At 43.6% G+C, this 20,007-nt stretch overlaps 1 protein-coding gene across 1 annotated transcript; it reads right to left on the bottom strand.

Annotated features, from left to right (window-relative positions):
* Positions 1–1,310: 1,310 nt before the first annotated feature.
* On the bottom strand, positions 1,311–19,308 carry RAB43 (RAB43, member RAS oncogene family). Its single transcript, XM_027748463.2, has 3 exons — positions 19,012–19,308; positions 10,046–10,229; positions 1,311–9,206 (listed from the first exon to the last, which is right to left on the bottom strand). Exons 1-3 carry the CDS (start codon positions 19,219–19,221, stop codon positions 8,953–8,955), a joined length of 648 nt encoding a protein of 215 aa, XP_027604264.1. The 5' UTR covers positions 19,222–19,308; the 3' UTR covers positions 1,311–8,952.
* Positions 19,309–20,007: the final 699 nt, after the last annotated feature.

Genomic DNA, 20,007 nt, shown 5'->3' with positions numbered 1-20,007 from the left:
GGATCAGTTTTTTCCAGTGTGTGTTTCTTTCCCTCCACATAACCTTTCATGACTGGTTCACATTTTTGGGGGTGTCCCGGGGGGATATGTGGCCTCACCTTGGTGCCCCCATGGTGCTCCTGCTCAGTCAGAGCTGTGCTCTGCGTGTCACTCCGTGCTTTGGGAGATGACCCTATGCAGCTATGGCACCAGTTAGTTGTGTTGACACAGGTGTGTGTCCTCTCTACTCTGGGGATACTGGGAGAGCTTATTACAGCAGGACAGGCACATTCCAAGGGTCACCCGAGGTGACACAGCACTGGCTCATCAGTGGCATGTGCTGGGAAAGCACAGCCCAGCTTTTGAGGGCCAGGGGTGTTACAGGTTTAGAGGGAACTGCTCTACGTGTTCTGTTCTAGGACTGTATTATAATAATGGTGGTATTTACAGAAAAGAAACCCAGCTTTCTATAAATTGTTACCTTTGTCCTCATATCGCAGCCTTGGAATTCACAGCATACCAAAAAACACAGGGAAAAGTTGGTTCGCCCCCCAGCCCCCCATGTTTATATACTCTAGGATAGATGTGCAGAACACATGAGAAAATAAAGGTCAATCCCTGCAAAGAGTAGGTCTGTGTTAAGCATGACATCTGCAGTATTTCTGTGCTGAGCATGACACCTGCAGTATTTTTGTGCTGAGCGTGACACCTGCAGTACTTCTGTTAAACATGACACCTGCAGTATTTGTGTTAAACTTGACACCTGCAATATTTCTCTCTCACACCAATTCTCTTCAGGACTGTGCACACCAGTGACATGGATCAGAATGCTTCAGTAGCAAAGAAAGTGTCATTATAAGAGAATTAACTAACAAATTCAGCTACAGCCAGCACTCTAAGGAACCAGCTTTAGAGCATGGCCATTGCATTGACAACTTGCTGGTTTGATATCTGAGGCTGTTACTGAAGTCACAGACTCAATACAGAACCAAACAATTCAGGATTTGGCTCCTGCGGATCAAAAATATGCATCTGCTGACGTTAGAATTAACGAGCCAAGCAAAAAGAAAGGGGTGTTTCTTTGTTTAATTTACAACAATTAAATAAAATCCAGGATCTAAATGTTCCCTTGGGAAGGTACAGTTGCAACTACATTGTTTACACTTAATTGCAAGCACTGAAAAAGTCATTTGCACTTCTCCAACACTGAAAATTTTGGTTTTAATTCTTAATCTTCCAGACAGTTATGCTGCAGAGCTTACTAACTCAAGCAATTTAAAGTGCATGCATTTCTGGAAGGATGGACAGTTGTAAGGATAAGAGGAAGAGAGTTAAGCACCGTTTGTTTAATGAAGGGTACATTAGGTCATATCTTGTGTAAAAGCAGACCGTACATCACTGTAGAACGGGATACATAATTTCTTAAAACTTGATTTTGTTTCTGATAATATATCACAACAAGGTACATGCATAAAATAACAACAAAAGATATTAATTGCAAAGTTTACTTTAATTAAGTCTTTTTAATGATACACAGTACAATGTATCCACTACATTGCTAAAATTCACAACAAAAGCAGGTTTCATATGTTTAAAAATACTTTTCATAATAAATTCATAAATAGATGAAGGTAAAGTATAAAAAATTACCGTAGTATGCAAGCTTGCTCCCTTGTCTCCTCATATTCCAAATGATCTAGACAGTATTGTAATAAGAAAGTTTCAAAGCAAAATAGTTACTGATGATTAGAAATGTACAGCTGGCATCTCTTGAAGGAACCTTGAAAAACAGCAACACATTTGTGCTAGAAAATGCAGAATCATTTTAACACTGTTATCATCCAAACCCCTCAGATAATTTTGGAATGCAGTGAATGAATTCAATATGAATTAGAGATTTTCACCTTCTCCCCAACAGGTGTGTGAGCCAGCCTGGCTGGAATGCTCCCTGTCTCTGGAGTTGTGGGCTTTGTACCTGTTAGGTCACAGAGTGAGGCACAGAAGAGGGAAAAGCTGGTTGACAGCACTGAGCATATCTGACTGTCAGAAATAACTTCTCCTTACAGACTTAGAAAATAGAAGTCTTTAAAAACACTTACAAATAACTAAGTTCACTTTCTGCTCAGTAGATGTCTGTATCTACTTTATGTCTGGCAGGCAGGACAGGGTCTGGTCTCATCCCTTGGCCTCCCCAGGTTTGGGAATGGTATGTGTGTGTCACACCATTCCAACACAGCTCTGGGGAATCCCTGATCCTACACCACCAAACCCTCTTTGCAAAGTTATTCTCCTCAGCAATATTATCATTCTCTCAATAAAACATATATAGCATTTTATTTTGTCAAGTATCGAACTACTTTTCACACCTAGAATAATCTATTTTAATATCATTTATAAAGGGGAAAAATGCTTTCTTATGCACAGCATTTAGGGAATGAACATGAAAAATGCAGAATAATCAGGATGCTCTGCCTTTCACATTAATGTTTTTTGCTTTGATTCCCTTTAGTGCAAAACCACTTCCATAAAAGTTCTGTGATTTTTTTGCAATGGTACCGAGATGCTTTTGAAGACGTTGACAGGCATCTGTCTGCAGCTTTAATGTCTCTGAAAATGCAGCTCTTGGCTCACTTTTAAAAAATACCTTCAAGTTGTCAAGACAAGTTTGCATGCCGTGTTCAGAGGACAGCCTTCCATACCCTTGTTTTCACATACGATAGTGTAGGTACCCAAAATCACTCCCTCACATCTTCAGAGGAATCCATATTGCTCAGAGCATTTACTGCAGAAGGAAAGGGTGTTGATCATCACATGTTCCACATCCCAGTGCAGTGTAAAGGTGGTTACTAGGAGATTGGCTTTTGGAGATACACAGATTACGTGGGGCAGGAGCCTTAAAAAGGACAGTTTCTAAGGAAATACAGTCTTCTCTTTGAAGTTTTCCTCTGCTGTTATCTGGAGAATATAATCTTTGTGCGGTAACCTTTTTTTATTGATTGAACAATTAGAAGTTAAAACTGCTAGCTTGCCACAATTTTGGTCTCTAAGATAAAATTTACAGCAATGTGGATCTTTTTTATCTAGCTATAGGGGGGAAACTGAGGTTTAAACTCCTACAGAGTAGTTAATGCTAAGGTGTGTGTTTCATATGTTCTTATGAAAGCTTCATGACAGGAAGGTTAATCCTCATTATTCTGTTAAATTTGAGGTTGAGAAAAAGCACAATGAGTGTCAGCAGTTCACTTGGATAATCTAAAATGTCCTCCAAAAGAAACATGAAAAGTGACTTTTTAATGATAAAGAAAGCCTCAAGAAATTTTTATTAAGGTACAATCTTGGATCTTCTAACGGTTTTCAAATGGTGTCCTAGGGGAGAGACGTTTTTTAACCTCGTAATGGAAGGACTAGGTCCTAAATACAACTTTAAGCCAATTTAACAGCTCTCCAAGTGTTAAACTCTGTTGTTACCATACACTTAACTAGTTCTCAGCAGACCACTCTTCTTCAGTACAGAAAGCAGTCAAATTTCAGTGGTACAAAAAGCAAAGAGGAAAACCTGTAACTCCTTAAGTAGTGCTTTATTTTACCTTTGGGAAGGAAAGTATCTCCTTTGAACTGAGTAAGCACTGATTACACCTAACACATTTCATCAGACTAAATAGAAAATCTTCCCTGACTGTTACTCAGGCTTCACTTTCCTCATTCTTGTGAAGTTCTCCTGTTCCCTTGTCTTCCATGGCCACTGACTCACATGGAAAAACAAGTCTGTTTTCAGTGATGCCTAAAGTTACTTATGTAATACAGGGAACTGCCTTTATCAGCATTCAAGTAATAGAAACCCTTGTTAAAAAAGACAGTGAAAAAAAACCTGCAACCCTTTTATGCTTCAAAGGATTATTTTTAAAGTGCATTTTAACATATTTCAGTCACCCTAAAAAATGATGAAATTTGTCATACTAAGATCAGGACAGGAGAGTATTCTGGCTATTTTTATCTAACCTCTGGCAACAATTCCATGGAGAGCAACTATATATTTGGGTTGGTTTGATTCTGTAACCCTGCTCTTTTCCAAGTAAACTAAACTGAAATGATAAAGAAGATGCAGAGGACTAACCTTGTGCTGGAAACCAGAACATCCAGCTGTGGAATAGTTGGAGTTTTTCCTAAAGTACGCAGCGGAGATTGCAATGAAATGCTTCCATCTGAGATTTTTTGCTCCATAACCCAGTAAAAACAAGATACCCAGGAGGCTGCTTCTCTAACTAAAATCACAGTGGGATGATCAGCACTACTACAGACAGTACAAAAATCAAACTGAGACAGCATTTCCCAAATCTATGAATCCCTTCTTACAGCATGGAAAAGAACTGTCAAATCTAAGAACAGCCCCATCATCAAGGACTCTGCTCTGTGACTCTTAAAGTCACTATACTTCATATAACTCTAGTAAAATATTAATCTATATTAACAATCTGGCATCTTTTATTGCCTAATTTGTAAATACGAATGCCTTTTAGTTGGTAAAACAATCCAGTATCATTTGAGCAAGGAAAATTAAGTGGTTAGGGTGATTAGCCCAAACTTTGGGATTCGTTTCCTTTCAGTTCCAAGAACCACCATTCTGTGAGAATGCCTGACAGGGGTTAGACTGAGCACTCCCCATCGCTGGAAGGTACCAGAGGGAGAGGAACTTTATTTTTCAGGTTCACAAAGCATGTATTGTGCTCACTTCATTTTTCTCCAGCACACTGCTTGCCCAAAATAATAGGGTAAACTTCAGTGGTCTGTTAATATATAAATGTTTTGGCAGCAGGATAGGTAAAGAGAAACCACTTCTATTGAGGAAATAACATATTAATCCATCTTGATTTAAAGAGACTTTCATTGTACCATTGAGTAAAACAATCCCACAAAGAGAAACTAATGATATTTTACCTCCCAGTTCCCTCAGGACTGGTGTGAGACAGCAGAAGACATTCAAATGGTTCCCTGGCTGGGACTGAGATGAACAGAGTGTAAATCTCAGTGGGCCAATGGATCCTGGGCAAACCGAGGGAAGGCTTTAATGGTATTTAGGGAGTTACTGTGTGGGTGGATCAACACTGTGAGGTACCACTGCATCAAGGCAGGTATATTGCAGCTCTGTTCTTCAAATCAGTATGAGTTTTAAAGGCAAAGAAAGAAAATGAGCAAGAGCTCCACTTTGGTGAAGTTCTTGGAAATCTATTAGCGGTATTAGCTGGGCTTCATTTAGTTTGCAATGTTACCTACCAAAACAACCTGCTTTCCACTCCAGTGAGAGGGATAAAATCATTAGGACATTTCCTCTGATCTTAAGTATTTTCAATGTTTTTCAAATTTTGTTTTGCAAAGCCAATGTTAGCAGGTTTCTGGGCTGACATTTATTTGGATTGTATTTACAAAATTCTAAATATTTGTACAAGTTCCATCTGTGATGATGGACTGGATGAGTAACTGGAGATGAAATCAGCTTAAAACAAAATCAATACAAAGGGTAACAAAGCCCACGCTCCTGGGAACCATTGTGCTGATGATTTCATTTCAGTATTTGCCTCTGCATTCCACTCCCAAGTGTTACAAGGCAGGGATCAACATCCCCTTCTGTGCTTTTGTAATATTTTTGCACTGCCAAAAATAAATGATAAATACTAATGCAAACACATGGTCAGCCAAGGAGATCTGCTTAAAAGCAATTACTGCACCATACTCTCGTTAATGTTCAACTGCCAGTAAACAGGTTTCTTGGCAAATATTTATGCTGTGAACTCTGAACATGCACTACCGAATTATTCACTCGATGTACATCAGTGCACATTTGTAACCTAAGATCTGAAACTCAGGTTTTTACCCGTAAATCGCAGGTTTATAGCTACTTTCTTCTCCCAGGTACCCTTTTGGTTTCAATAGGATTAGTGGAACTAAACCAACAGCACTGTCTTCCTAATGTTTGAATTACACAGCTGTGTGTGAGTTACAGGTTGAGGAAAGTCTTCAGCAGGGCAGTGAAAAGCTCTAAGTTACACTTACTGCTCATTTTGGTCAAGAAGCTCTCAGTCTAGTGAGTGCTGTGCTACTGCAATGGACAGAGAAAAGGTTTGGTTATCAAAATAAACCTGAACTACTCACAGCCCGAGCACCGTCACTCACAGCTGCCCCTAACTAAAGAATAAACCAGGCCTTCAGTCTATTTCTTTGTTCCCTTGTGCTCAGTTAGGAGGGCATGCAAACTTGCATTATACTTGTTACAACACAGAAGAGCCAAAAGACAAGACTGATAGCAAGCCAGAGTCTTAGTTTTCTACAGCAAAATGCAAACTAATCAGAATCGGTGCCTTCACTGGAAAACACAGCAAACAAGTCCCTGCTGCTGCATTGCACGTTTTGTGACTGGACCAGAATAACCTGCAGACAGAGCCTCAACCTTCAAGGGTAGTTTAAGAGATACATCCAGGTAAATTGTAAGGAGAAGCATAGTGCCTGGGCTAATTCTACTTATTTACTAAACAAACCTCCAAACTAAGAAAATGGATCAATAACTCCTTCTCTTCATCTACTGTAAAAACACAATCATTCACTGACTGCACTGGAAGCAGGATTTCAGTTCATTTTGCACCTTGTTCCAGTTTTCCATGAGTTACTATGTAAACTATGGATTTCAGTCTGAGTAGCAGCAATACTGTTCTTAAATGCGTGTGAATTTTTATCAGCATTAAATAATTTGGCACTAATCCTGCAAATAGTGGGAGGCTGAGCTTATCTGGGGGTCCATGTTCACACACACAGAACTGCAGGACTATGACCTACACACGTAAACTGTAACGTGTCATGACACAAAGTCAAATGCCTCTGAGTATTCTCTATCTCAGGACCATCTAACCAGGAGAAAGAGCACTCACCAGGACCGAGTTTCAGCTTGGACTGTCTTCACAGTTTCTCCTGAGAGTAGGATATAGGGAGTACACTAACAAATCCAGAGTTTGGACAATTCTCATTTTCAGTGCCTAGCCGGACAACTTATTGCCTGTTATCTTTGGATGTAGGAGAGATGGGAATGTCCTGGAAAACTATCAAAAAATACTACCAAATACTGCAGGTCAGCCTGCTCTTCCACATAAAATATTAGAATTGTGAAAACAATACCAACTGAGAAAGGTAAGGCCCTTTCACTCTCTTAAAACTGTAAAACCTGAAAACTAACACCTCAGATTAGAAGCAAATAGGCTACAAAGCATATGTTACTCCTCAGTTATCTACCTCATAGTTTAAAAAACCAGAAAGACCAGAGAATGGTTTAATATTTTCTACAGGAAGATGAGTAGTATTAAAATTAGTATCCATTAGCCCTTTCCTAAGTCTTCCTAATTTTCATGACACTGGATATGTCGAATGGCTAAACTGGTGCAGCCCTAGTAGCAAAACAATTCAAGTCCTTTTTGATCAAGATTTTTCAAAAGAGACAAATGATGACTTGAAGTGGGTGCTTTCTGAAAATGAGCTCCTTCATCTTATCAGGATTGCAAAGATCACTTGCCATCCCTGAACACCACTGCTTTACTGGCAGAGTTAAAAATCTTCCTGCTCCTGCTCCCTTTTTGTAAGGCGCCTGAGTGTAAACCCAGAGGATGCTGCCATCAGTACTTCAACTGCACCTACCACACCCTGCAGAGCCAAATCTGAAAGAACTGAGTGTAGCTGGAGTATTAAATCAACTTTACTTAACAATGCAGACTTTTGATCAACAATGAAAGATTTTTCCTGATGAATGTTTTCATGAAATGAAAAGCAACTGGTAACTTGTGATAGGGAGAGGGAAACATTTGGGTTCAAAGTTGGGAGGGAATCACTCGAAAAGACGCTGGTTTCTCACAGCTAAGAAGTTGCAATGTATGCAGTTTACAGCTACTCTGAGCTCTTCTTTCCCATTATATGCCCATCTGGTATTTAAAGAGATGGTTTAAAAAACAAAACCAATACAAAAATCAAATCCACTTATGCCACTTAAGCAATGAACGCTCTGGTAACATAATGTCAAATGTATGACCAGAATTAACCCTGTAAATGACCATTAGGCACATGGCAAGAGGTCGTGGCTACAGTCAGCTCAAGGTTTCTCCAGTTCCTGTTTCCAGTGGTGCAGGTCTTGAACTGTGAAATGAAATTATGAGACCTGAGGGCAAAACCTCAGTGATACCCACTGGGAAAAAGGAGCTATCACTGTGCAAATAATAACAAATGAAATGCATCTACCCTCTCCTCAAGGCTGTATGGAAATAACTACCCTAGTCCAATCCTGCTTGACAGTAAGTCATGGTATTGCTCGGGCTGATTTTGCTTCTGTTAAAATGATAACTTAAAATCATCACAAAACCTGAGAGAAGGCTTCCCCACCTGGGCCTGTTCCACAGTAACTAGCAGTCTACGCCCTAGGACAGATACCTGCTATTTGGTCCTGTAATCAAAATGCTGGGGATTATGACACTTGAAATACCTTTATCAAAGACATCATCACTTTTTGGTCACTAGTGGAGTGCTGAGGATTTCAAGAGACACTGTCAAGATTGCTTTTTTCAAAAGGGACCTCCTTTGCCAACAGTCCCGTCCTAAATGTTTCAGAACTTTGGCTTTGCATGTCTCTTCCCCAGCCACCTGTCTCCCCACTCCACATCACCAGTTCAAAGCTGTTTCCGCCATTTTTGTAACTCGTATGAAGGTTACAGAAAATAAAACAGTGGGGACAAATGTTAAGTAAGTTTTTCAGAGGGTTTGACTTTCAGGACTACCTCTCAAAAGTCCCTTTTTAAAAATAAGACACCAAAGCAAACAGGATTGTGTCTAACTTCTACAAAATTGCTGGTTTCACAGGAGGAGGAGAGTATGGCTACCATGCTACTCAGCATTAGGGTGAAGCACCATCTAAATTCCGGTAAAGTCAGGGATATCACCTAGCTCTTATCAGCAACCACACCCCCAGCCTTCCACAACGTCTTTGCTGTCCAGCTTGATGCTGTCAGTGTTCTTCTCACTGAACATGGGCCCGCCGTGCCTCATCATGAGCTCCGTGGCCATCTTCACAAACGCCTCCTCCACGTTGCTGGAGTCCTTCGCAGAGGTCTCGATGGCACAGATGATATTGTCATAGTGTTCAGCCAGGCTCTGGGCCTCTTCCAGCTGAACCTCTCGAAGGTCACTTAGGTCAGACTTGTTTCCTGGGAGGGAAGGAAACAACAGAGTAATTTATAATGACTGTTTATGCCACAGGAAGCGTGTAGCTGGAGCTTCTCTGGTTGCCCAGGGAAGCTGCAGGATTTCCAGTCATGGCGGTTTTCAAAATTTGACTGAAAAGGCCCTCACCAACCTGCCATTGGCCTCGCTCTGAGCAGGAGGTTGGAGCTGCATAATCTCATGAGCCCCTTCCAACCTGTGTGACTCATAGGACAGAAAAAGTAACTGAACAGTGGTGGCTGTAGACCTTAACAAAATTAAAATGGGCTAGAAATGAAAGCTGAAACCATCTTGTGAAAGCAGCAGCTGTCTGCTGGGCCCTAGGGAAATCAGAATAGTACTGCTGTTCCATTAGCAGGTCTAATGGACGTGGCCCCGAGAGCCACATCTGAGTCCAAAACATTGGGGCTGGGAAGCAGAACTTCCAGCAGAGAACTGACACGCCTTGACTGCCCCAAAGGCCTTCCAAAACCCCTGTCTGCTGAAGCGTGTGGGTGTTCTAGTGCTTGCTATGACAGAGCTTCTCTAGGCCCTGAAAACCTTGGGATCTTTATCATGAGAACATCTCCACAGCAGCTGTGCCTCAGAACCTGGAAATCTGGGAGATACAAAGGATTCAAAGCTGGCTACTTCTTAATATAAGTTAATCAAAGCAAAACATTTCTGTTTGGATGAATCAGTGCTTTCTAATTAAAGAAAACCTTAACTTCAACGTCTTAACTTCAACCAGAAATAAAACTTTTAACCACCCTAAACAAGTATTGCAAACAATTACATTGAGCAGTAGTAGGCTGCGGTGCTGGTGTGAATGCTTTCAACTCACCAATCAGTAACTGCACTATGTTGGAGCCGGCGTACTTCCTGACATCCTCGATCCAGCGAGGGATGGACAGGAAGGAGCCCCTCTTGCTGATGTCGTAGGCCAGGATGGCCCCGTTGGCGCTGCGATAGTAACTCTGCGTGATGGTGCGGAACCTCTCCTGGCCGGCCGTGTCCCAGATCTGCAGCTGGATGAAACAGGGACAGTGAGACATGGGTCAGCCAGCTCTGCTGGACCCAGGGACAGCACCCCAGATCGCTCTCCTGTGTAAATAATGAATTCTGGCACCACATTTTTCTAGTCTTTTGTTCGTGATTGAAGGATGATGACAATATATGCTTGAGAACCATGATATAAACATACACACATGTAATACATGCTGAGAACTTAGCTGCTGAAAGGTTATATCTGTATCAGTTGGGACACACTGTGTTCCTGCAGTGAGCTTCTTCTGTGGCAGATTATGAAATTATCTCTTGTGTGTCCAGCCCTAGCCCTTTGTCACCTCCTCTAGCACAGTCAGCAGAACAAGATGTTCCCCCATAGCAAAGCTACTCCAGTTCATCTGGTGTGTCACTAAAACTACAGGTGGTTTTTCACTGGAATATCATCTGTGGCACTGCTGTGGGTTTGCCAGTTCTGCTACGGGGGCAGGAATGACTGGAGCAGGATGTGCTCACATCACCTGAGAGCACTGATGCTGTTTTAGAAGGAAATATGAGACAATTCAAAGAATATAGATAAAAGTGTATAAATGAAAAGCCAGCAATTCTAGGTTTCAGTAAGGTCAAAGATCAAGTCAGGCTAGTCACCTGTCCTTTTCCAGGTGGAAGAACAGACATTACACCAGGGCAGGAAGAAGAAATGCTTGGCTTACACACTTTTGTCCAAATCCAGCAGCGTAAGATTTATGAGTTTAGTATCAGGGTTTGAGTTCTCAGTACTAGATGTTCCAGAGGAAGAAGCCAAATAACTCAGAGTGGACAAACACAATATCCTGCTCATAGGGAAAATATCTTTCTAAATCCTCTTGTTTTATAGGTTGTCTAATGTCCTGGAATATGTATGACGGCTTATATTCCAGGATCTTTTAATCTGAAGTAACCGTGGATGTTCTCGTCTTCCATATAAATCTCTAATCCTTTTTGAATCTTTCAAAGCTCTTGTCTTCAACACATAGTAGCAATGAAACCAAAGAATTTCCTTTTATAAATTTTATATTTTCAGTCCCTCTGTTGTACTTTCACTTCTCTATCCCAAATGATAAATGAGAGACCACTGTTTGTCTTTTCGTGCCATTCCTTATACTCTGCATCTCTTCTTATGAGACAGAGCATAAGCAAATACTTCTGGGGTTTTTAATCCTCCCAAAGTGTGGACTTGTTATTTATTGTTTCCCCTCTCTCTGAACCTCCTTATTTTAAAGAGCTGACACAATATAATGTGTCAGTGATATTTTACATCAAATAATATGGATTTATTTATTTATTTATTTATTTATTTATTTTGCACAATAGCATTTTCTTTCTATCTTCTGACTCCTGCATTTTTGAGCAGTAACTTTCCCTTTGGAAAAGGCTGTGCTAACCAAGCATTTAGATCCCAAATGATATATGTACAGATTAAAAGAAATCAATCCAATGAAAAAGGACTTCTCAGTTCTGGTAAGAGCTTTCTCAGAGAAGGGGAAGGGACTGTAATGGACTCAGAAAACCACAAAGTAATGATTATTAATGGAACAGATAATGATTCAGAGCAGTCAGCAGCAATTACTGGAGACAGGGAAGTTAAGGACAGGTTTATGTACAATCTCTGCACTCAAGTTTCCCCACTAGACCTTTGTGTCTGTTACATAGTTTTAAATCTCAATACTTGATTAGGTCAAGCGCAAAACAAGGCTAATAATGATTACTCAACTCTTGGAAGAGGTCTGAGTGATTCTGTGCATACAGACAAGTTAGAAACTTTTTAAATTAAAAAATAAAATTGTTTGAGGTCACACTTTTCACATGGTATAAATGAAAGTGCAGAGTGACTCAGCAAGCCAATGCTGTATGCTGGATTTTGAAAACCTCTGTATAAGTACATTCCATGAGAATCACAGAATCACTGAGGTTGAGACAGATTTTGGGAGGTGACAAAGCCAACTGCTTTTAAGTGGCATGATTTTCCCAGGGACCAAAATGAATCTGACCAGCCATCCCAGGATTTCTTGCCCTTTCTGAAGATGAGTACAATATTTGTCTTTCTCTGGTCCTTCCCAATTTCTATAGTAGTGACAGAACAACCTCAAAATGTCACCAGCCAGATCTCACAGCACTCCCCTACACATTTAACTCAAACATTTGTGTCTTGTGTTCACAGGACTAAATGTACAAAGTTGCTGAAGCCTTCAGAGTCCTGCTGGGAACAGCAGAGAGCACAATTTTGGCCTTCTCAGGAGCTCAAACAGCACCCAAGAGCAAACAAGAGCACCTTTCCTCCCAGTCCACATCCTCCAGGTAAGCTCAGGCACTTGAGTTTTGTGCTCCCCTACTTGTCACTCCTCTTGTGTAAGGATTCTGAATCATGTAGCTTGTTACATGATCTTCAGTTTGTGGGGCTTTGCTCTCCTTGCTGAGGCTCCACGATGTATCAGACCCTGAGCAGATACCTTCTTTGCAAACACACACAGCAGCTGGCACACTGTCTGTCCCTGTTCCATCACCTCTGTGGGCAGAGGGAGCCAGGTGAGTGCTCCCTGTTCCAGGGAAAATCACCCACATACAGGCACAGTTTAATGACTGGTTTACGCCAAGACAAGGCAATACTGTCAGCAAGGGCTTCCCACAATTTGGAAGCTTGAAAACCTGTCCTGTCACACTGTCTGAAGTTTGAATAACTGTCTTATCTTAAATCATTAAGAATAGACACTGCAGACATAGCAAGTACTACAAACCAGATGACTTAATTTAAAGCAAGTTGTATTTCTAAGGGCCAAGTATAGCTAGTTTGCTTGGCAGCATCTTTAGAAAACTCCCAGAAAAATATTTCCATATAGCATTGATCAATCTAATGCATGACTAAAAAATATAATTTAAGTCATTACAAAAATACCAGTTCTGATCCTAAGTAAACACTATTTTCTCCAGCAGGTGCACAGAGATTCATTTCAAATTCTATTGAAAAAGAAACATGGCAACTATATGTAAATACCAATCACAACTATAATTTAAAATAGCCATTTTGTAGTAAAATTTTTATATAGACTTTCTGTTATACTATATTGACAAGCATTTAACTCTTGACAAGAATAACAATTACAAATTCCCTGGAAAAAGTATAGTCTTAGTATTTCTCATTCAAAAGTCCCTCAGTGTAACTTAACTGTTAAAATCAAATACCAAATGAACTGTACTAGCCACAGGTTAACAAAAAAGATGTGATCATGTATTCTATTGTATTAGTATATGACATGAAATATATGACACAAAGTCCTTAATTATTTATTTCCTCGATTTAAGTGCTTCAGCTTTGTAAATAACATGATAGAAGCCACATCTGTCACTCAGTAACCTTTTGAAGCAATTCCTGATTTTGTCATTACTTTCACAACAATTTTGGTGTGAGAAAGACAGAAGCTGGGATTGCTGGAGAACTGTGTTGTATTCATCTGAGGATACTAAGAAAAAACATCTATGAAACAAAAGATTGGTGCCAGGCCTTCAAGGGGACCACCAGTAGCAACCAGTGAGGACAGGATAAAACCAGGGAATAAATACCCACTGTCCAGAAGGAATATGACAGAATACTCCAAGTGAACAAAGACAAGGAGACACCTTTCTTGTGCTAATTGTTTCACTATTGAATACACATTTACTTACAAAAGGTGGTTATTTTGATCCCCTTTGAGCTTCGAATTTTTTGGACAGCAGAGCCCTTAGCACTGGCTGGCACTGAACAGCACAGTGCTGAACTATTATCTCCTGTAAGACTTTTCATGACTCCATATAATCCCCATAAATACATTAGACAAAGTCTTGACCATCTTTTTCTGTTTGCTTTCTCATCTTTTCCTGTTGGGGAGGAGCCCTCGGGGAGTGTATGGCACTGCCCCTCCCAGGGGTGCAGCATGTGTGCGTGGCTGGGAGCAGCTGTGCTGGAGAGGCCCTGGGGGTCCTTGCAGACAGCTGAATGGGAGCCAGCATTCCTGGCAGCAGCATCCCGAGCTGTAGGCACAGGAGGGATGGACACACCTGGGAGCTGCTGCCCAGAACCCACGGGCAGGGTGCCATGGACGCAGGGCCAGGCCCTCCACGGTGGCACAGGAGAGAAAAACTGAAACAAGGATGTGTCAACTGGATGTACCAAGGAAAATAGGTGGTAACATTTATGGTGGGTCTCTAGAAGATCATTCTGGGATGTCTGGTCAGGCCCACAGAAAGCAGGTTTTGTACTACAGGAACAGAGTGGTGAAAATGGTGAGTGACAGGTTGACCAAAGAGCGTCGTAAACAAGCATTACCCAATGGGTCATGTGGATTCTTCTTGCACTGGTGAACATATTGGTTATCAAAGGTTAATGCTTAACAGATGGCCTCAAGACACATTAAATAATTTCTCCCTCCCTCACTTCGTACATAATTTATTAAGTACTCTCCTGATTCTTCTAAAGTATCACAGGAGTTCAGTTTTACTTTTGCTTCTGAAGCAGCATAAGTAATAAGTAAGTACATCCTACAGCTGATATCTTTCTTTACAAAAATAGAAATGTCACTTTTGTGACAATATAGCAACTTCCATAAAATCTCCCAGCAGTGAAATACTGGACACAAAGACTGTGCTAAAAGAATCTTAACGAACTGACCGTGTCTGAATCCTGTCATCTCAAACGGCAAACAGCAACATACATTTCTGTAGGCTGGCAAATCACAACACTTGCTCCTAAAAACACTTACTGGAAGTCTTGCAACTTCATCTATGCAGTTTTTCCCAAAAGCAACATCTCTGTGGCAGTGTATTTCAATTTAAAGTGATATTCTTAAACAGTCAGGATGAACTGCTCCATTCAACTGTTTCCCTACACGATTTTCAGAGAATGAGGAATCCTTGTTTGTTGGGAATGCAGTATTTCCATTTGCTCCAGACTTGAATGTGTCCAAGTAGCTGACAGAGAGCTACACTTCCTCTGGATATCAAATAATACCACTTCCATGTAATAACCAATTGCTCTGCCTGTATTTGTTTAGCAACATTATTAAATCAACAGTCAGGGGACAAGACAGTTAACAAGTCATAACTTTATATTACTTGCAATTTGGCCAGATAATGACACATTACATTTTGGCCCATTATGAAAGGAATATAGTTTACAGCCATGAGGCCTGAATAAAAGCCAATAATCTTGATAACATATGGGCTGGAAAAGCTTGGAAATTAAAAAGTGCAATGATACATGAAGAAATATTTTCTATGAAAGGAATGTGTTTTCAACTGTTCTTCTCTCCTGCCACTTTCTGAAACACATACTGAGAGAGAAAAACTACGGCATTGAGGACAAAAATATTCAGTTTATGTAAAATACTACCGCATAAAGTAGACATTGAAGATAATTAATTTATCAGTTCACAGGAGGTAATTCATTAAAAGAAAAGGAATTTTGTTATTACTAACCATGATTTATGGACTTGGACTTAGGAATGTCCTTGCCTATCATTATGTAAAATCTTGATTCCAGCATTTTATAAATATCTTTTCTTACAGTGACATAACAGTTACCAAACATATTTGTTCTGTTTGCCAGATTGTTTCTAATACTCAAGTCATTATTTTATCAATAGGACTTTAATCACTGTGCATTAAGTGATTAACATAACTTTTAAACACTTTCAAGTGATTAACAAGACCAACTTTTGGGAACTACAGTCTGTACCCTAGGATTTATCCAGCTAAGAAGGATGGATTTTAGAGAGAGCACTATGCCACAATTTCAAGCAGTCAGACAACACATAGTAGAGCATATTTTTAAAAGAATATAGACTGCAGACATTTCATGAAGCTGACGGGGAAATTCTGGATACATGCTGGTCAGATTTTGCCTTTGTGACAAAAATCCAGGTGGTCAGCACAGGTAGCTTTGGCTGTGAAGTTCCATTAGTGTGCTACACGTGCCCCGTCTGGCTCTGTGCCACGGGGCCTTTCGGCTCCAACACCTCCAGGAGCCCCCAGCTCACAGCAGCCAGGCCCAGCAGCTGATGAAGCAGCAGTGTATGAAACTCCACGTGAGACACTCGAGGGAACGCAGCTTTAAGGTGCAAGGAAACCTCAAGTTTATAAATAATAAAAAAAGTTATTTGCAGGGCCATAACCCTCTGTATCCCAACATGCATCTTTTCCCTTAGTCAACAAAATGCATCAAAAGGAAGTGAGACTTAAAATCCTTGGGCTCCAAATGTTTCAGAAACATTATGTAACTGTAATGGGAACATTTGAAGCAGAAGGGAGCACTGACACAATTAACCTTAGAATGTTTGTTTCAATCTCAAAATAAGTGTTGTTGGGTCGTAATACTATCCTCAGCCTGACTAAAAAGGAACCTTAGGCCACTGGGGAAGTGGAGCAAGTAGTGTTCAAAAGCTCCTTGGGACTCTTTTTGTAGACACTCTTGTTCTGAAGGGACTACTAAAGATGAGCTTATAAAAACGGGGATTTTCTTATTCTTGCAGCATTTGCTAAACAGAAAACAAGTCCCTGCATTCCTTATGAAGGTACTGTCTTGAGCAGCATAAACTCCCAATGATATTGGAGCAGCAGAGAATCCCCTGCATGCTTTTGTAAGGACCTTTCTCTAAGGTCAAACTTATTTAAACACATCCTGAACATCTCTTGATTTGAGGCATCCCAATCATCAGATTATGTAAAACCCTTTTAAACCAGTGTGTCTCAGGTGCCTGAGGCAGAAGAATGAGAACCACAGTGCACCTCTCACCCAGCACACACACGGGCTTGTTTACTAACAGGCCGGGAATGACCTGTGCAGGGAGCTGAAGTGCTCCTCCTGCAGTCACTGTATCCTGCACCTCGGCCACACTTGTACAACCTGCAACACCCCCCCCACCTGCCTGCTTTGTCAGGTGGCTCACCAAAGTGTAATAAAATGCCTCCTTATTTTCTGTTTCCAACAGCATGCTGAGCAAACCCACCCAATTAGATGCACTGCTCTGAAATCTCAATCCAACTGGAAAAGCCCAACTTCGACTTCACACCCCCCATACACCCTAAGAGACCAAACAAAAAAACCCCTCTAAGCAAATGTTTTCATTTTCTAGTTGTATGTCTGACTCAGCAGCTGACAAAAATGTCTGTAAGGTTAATCAGCAACAATGTTGGATTAATTTGTCTAAAGTACTGCTCAAAATACTCTTCAATCTGTGCATCCCAATAGTTTTTTCTAAGTGGAAGTACTGAACAATCCAAAGAAAAAGAGAGCCTTAAGACCTTGCATTTTCTTATTTGGTTTTTGTTTGTAAAATACTTGGAGATAACCCACAGATTTTTCTACAGACTGACTCCTAATACAGGAATATTCAGGTGTAAGTACTGACAGTGAAAAAAAGCACACCTAGGAACTTTAGCTTATTTCCTGGGCTAGTCCTGCCCTACTCCTGAAATCTCTGGCTGAGACCCCTGGCAGGAGGAACAGACACATTTGTCACTTTTTATGTGCCTAGCATTTAAATGGAGCCAGGTTTCAACCTTAAAGGAGAACCCCCACTCCTACCAGCTCACTAGAAAGTGCAGGAGAGGTACTGACAGCACAAACAGAAGAGTTTCCTTTCCAGCTCCTTAGCCCCAGCCAGACACGACAGGAAAAGGTGTCAGAGTACCAAGAATATAAACACCTTTGCTGGGTGTGGAACTTCTAATTCCCCTCTTTTCCTAAAAAACGTGAGCCTTCCTTCCATTTTCTGCAACTTTCTCTGCTTAATATTCTGCTCACCAAAGTTAATTTATAATAAAAAGATAATAGAGGACTTTGACACTTACTTTGGTAAACACAGGCCAAAATTCAAGTGCAATTACTGTATTTCTGTGCCATCGGAAGCTTTACAATTCCATGATCTTTTCCAGGCAGTGAGTGCACGCAGTGCTTTTTAGTGGGTGAGGAAGTACAGTTGTATGACTCCATTCTGGAGGGGCTGGTGAAGGGATTTATCCCAGCAGCCCCCTACAAACCATAGGTGCTTTAAACCTCTTCTCCCCACTGTTTGCTCACACTTCCGTGCTCAGAGGCCCAGTCTGATGTCGGGAATGTGTGCCACTGACAATCTGAGGAGAGATCCACTGGGTACAGGTTCTACCCTCTTTCTAACCCTAACAACCAGCATAAGAAAAGCAGATGTCAGATTTAGGGTTTACTCGTTCTGGTTTGCGAAGAACTGTAAAAATTGTACTTCCTGTGACACTCTGTAAACAGCGTCTTAAGATGACTTTTAAACACGCCCAATTTAACAACGGCTCCCCCAGCTTCTCTGAATCTGCCCGTTCCACATCCCTTGCTGGAGACGTGACAGTCCAGCCCAGCGTCCTTCTGGCTCGTGACCAGCCCGCGGCCGGGGCTCTGCGCTGCGGCCCTGGGGGCACGGCGTGTCCCGGCGGGGCTCTCCCCGGCCCTGGGGGCACGGCGTGTCCCGGCGGGGCTCTCCCCGGCCCTGGGGGCACGGCGTGTCCCGGCGGGGCTCTCCCCGGCCCTGGGGGCACGGCGTGTCCCGGCGGGGCTCTCCCCGGCCCTGGGGGCACGGCGTGTCCCGGCGGGGCTCTCCCCGGCCCTGGGGGCACGGCGTGTCCCGGCGGGGCTCTCCCCGGCCCGGCCCGGCCCCGCGGCCGCTGCTGCCGCAGCCATGGGCACGCCCGGCCCGCGGGGCTGCTCGGTGCGGCCCCGCCGGCCCCGCTCTGCGCCGGGGGCACGGCCGGGCCCGGGGCCGCGCTCACCTTCACCCGCTTGCCCTGGATCTCCAGGCTCTTCATGGTGAAGTCCACGCCGATGGTGCTGCCCTGGCGCTCGGCGAAGGCCCCGGTCTTGAAGCGCTGCACCAGGCAGGTCTTGCCCACGCTGGCGTCCCCGATCAGCACCAGCTTGAAGAGGAAGTCGTAGCTCTCCTCGGGGTCGGGGACGGCGCCCAGCGCAGGCAGCCCGGGCATGGAGGGCGCGCTCCGGCCTCCGCCCGCGGCCGAGGGAGCCGGCTCGGCTCAGCCCCGCTCGCCTCGGCTCGGCTCTGCGCAGCGCCCGCCGCCCGGGCCGAGCGGGACCGCCCCCGCCCCGCCCCGCACTGCCGGCACCGCCCCCGCCCCGCCCCGGCACCGCCCTGGCATCGGCACCGCCCCCGCCCCGCACCGCTCCAGCACAGGCACCGCCCCAGCACCGCACCGCCGGCACCGCCCCCGCCCTAGAACCGCATCAGCACCCCCGGCACCGGCACTGCCCCTCACCGTCACCGGCATCAGCACCGCCCCAGCACAGGCACCGCCCCAGCACCCGCGGCACCGACCCCGCCCCTCACCGGCACTGGCATCGGCACCGCCCCTCACCGGCACCGCCCCTCACCGGCACCGCCCCTCACCGGTACCGCCCCTCACCGGCACCGCCCCTCACCGGTACCGCCCCTCACCGGCACCGCCCCTCGCCGGCACCGCCCCTCACCGGCACCGCCCCTCACGGGGCTCGGCCGGGCTTGGGGCGCCGCTGGGACCGAGCGGGGCCGGGCTGTGCCCGTGGAACACCCGGGCCGGGGGTGCGGCCCCCCCCAGGAGCTGCCCCGGTGCCTGCGCGGTCGCCGTCCGGCGGCACAGCCCGTGGTGCGGGGCAGGCGGGGGCGGCGGCTCTGGCGGTGCCGATGGGTCACCGCCCATGTGGACCTGCCCGTGCCGGGTCCGTCCGCATCCCCGCTGCGGGGGCGGATTTCTGCGCCGGTGTCCCTGTGTCGGTGT

Source organism: Pipra filicauda, unplaced genomic scaffold (genome assembly GCF_003945595.2).
Source record: "Pipra filicauda isolate LSUMZ 115617 unplaced genomic scaffold, ASM394559v2 scaffold360_size730234_pilon, whole genome shotgun sequence".
In the NCBI taxonomy this organism is placed as follows: domain Eukaryota; kingdom Metazoa; phylum Chordata; class Aves; order Passeriformes; family Pipridae; genus Pipra; species Pipra filicauda.
Note: the sequence above shows the minus strand (reverse complement) of the source record. Positions and strands in the feature narration are given on the sequence as shown.

What these genes read in the sequence shown, in the direction of transcription:
- RAB43 (XM_027748463.2), bottom strand. Translation starts at nt 19,221, where the DNA reads ATGCCCGGGCTGCCTGCGCTGGGCGCCGTCCCCGACCCCGAGGAGAGC. An exon ending in TCCAGGGCAAGCGGGTGAAG is followed by an intron (nt 10,230 to 19,011) that starts GTGAGCGCGGCC and finishes TGTTTCATCCAG; the next exon opens with CTGCAGATCTGGGACACGGC. An exon ending in CATAGTGCAGTTACTGATTG is followed by an intron (nt 9,207 to 10,045) that starts GTGAGTTGAAAG and finishes CTTCCCTCCCAG; the next exon opens with GAAACAAGTCTGACCTAAGT.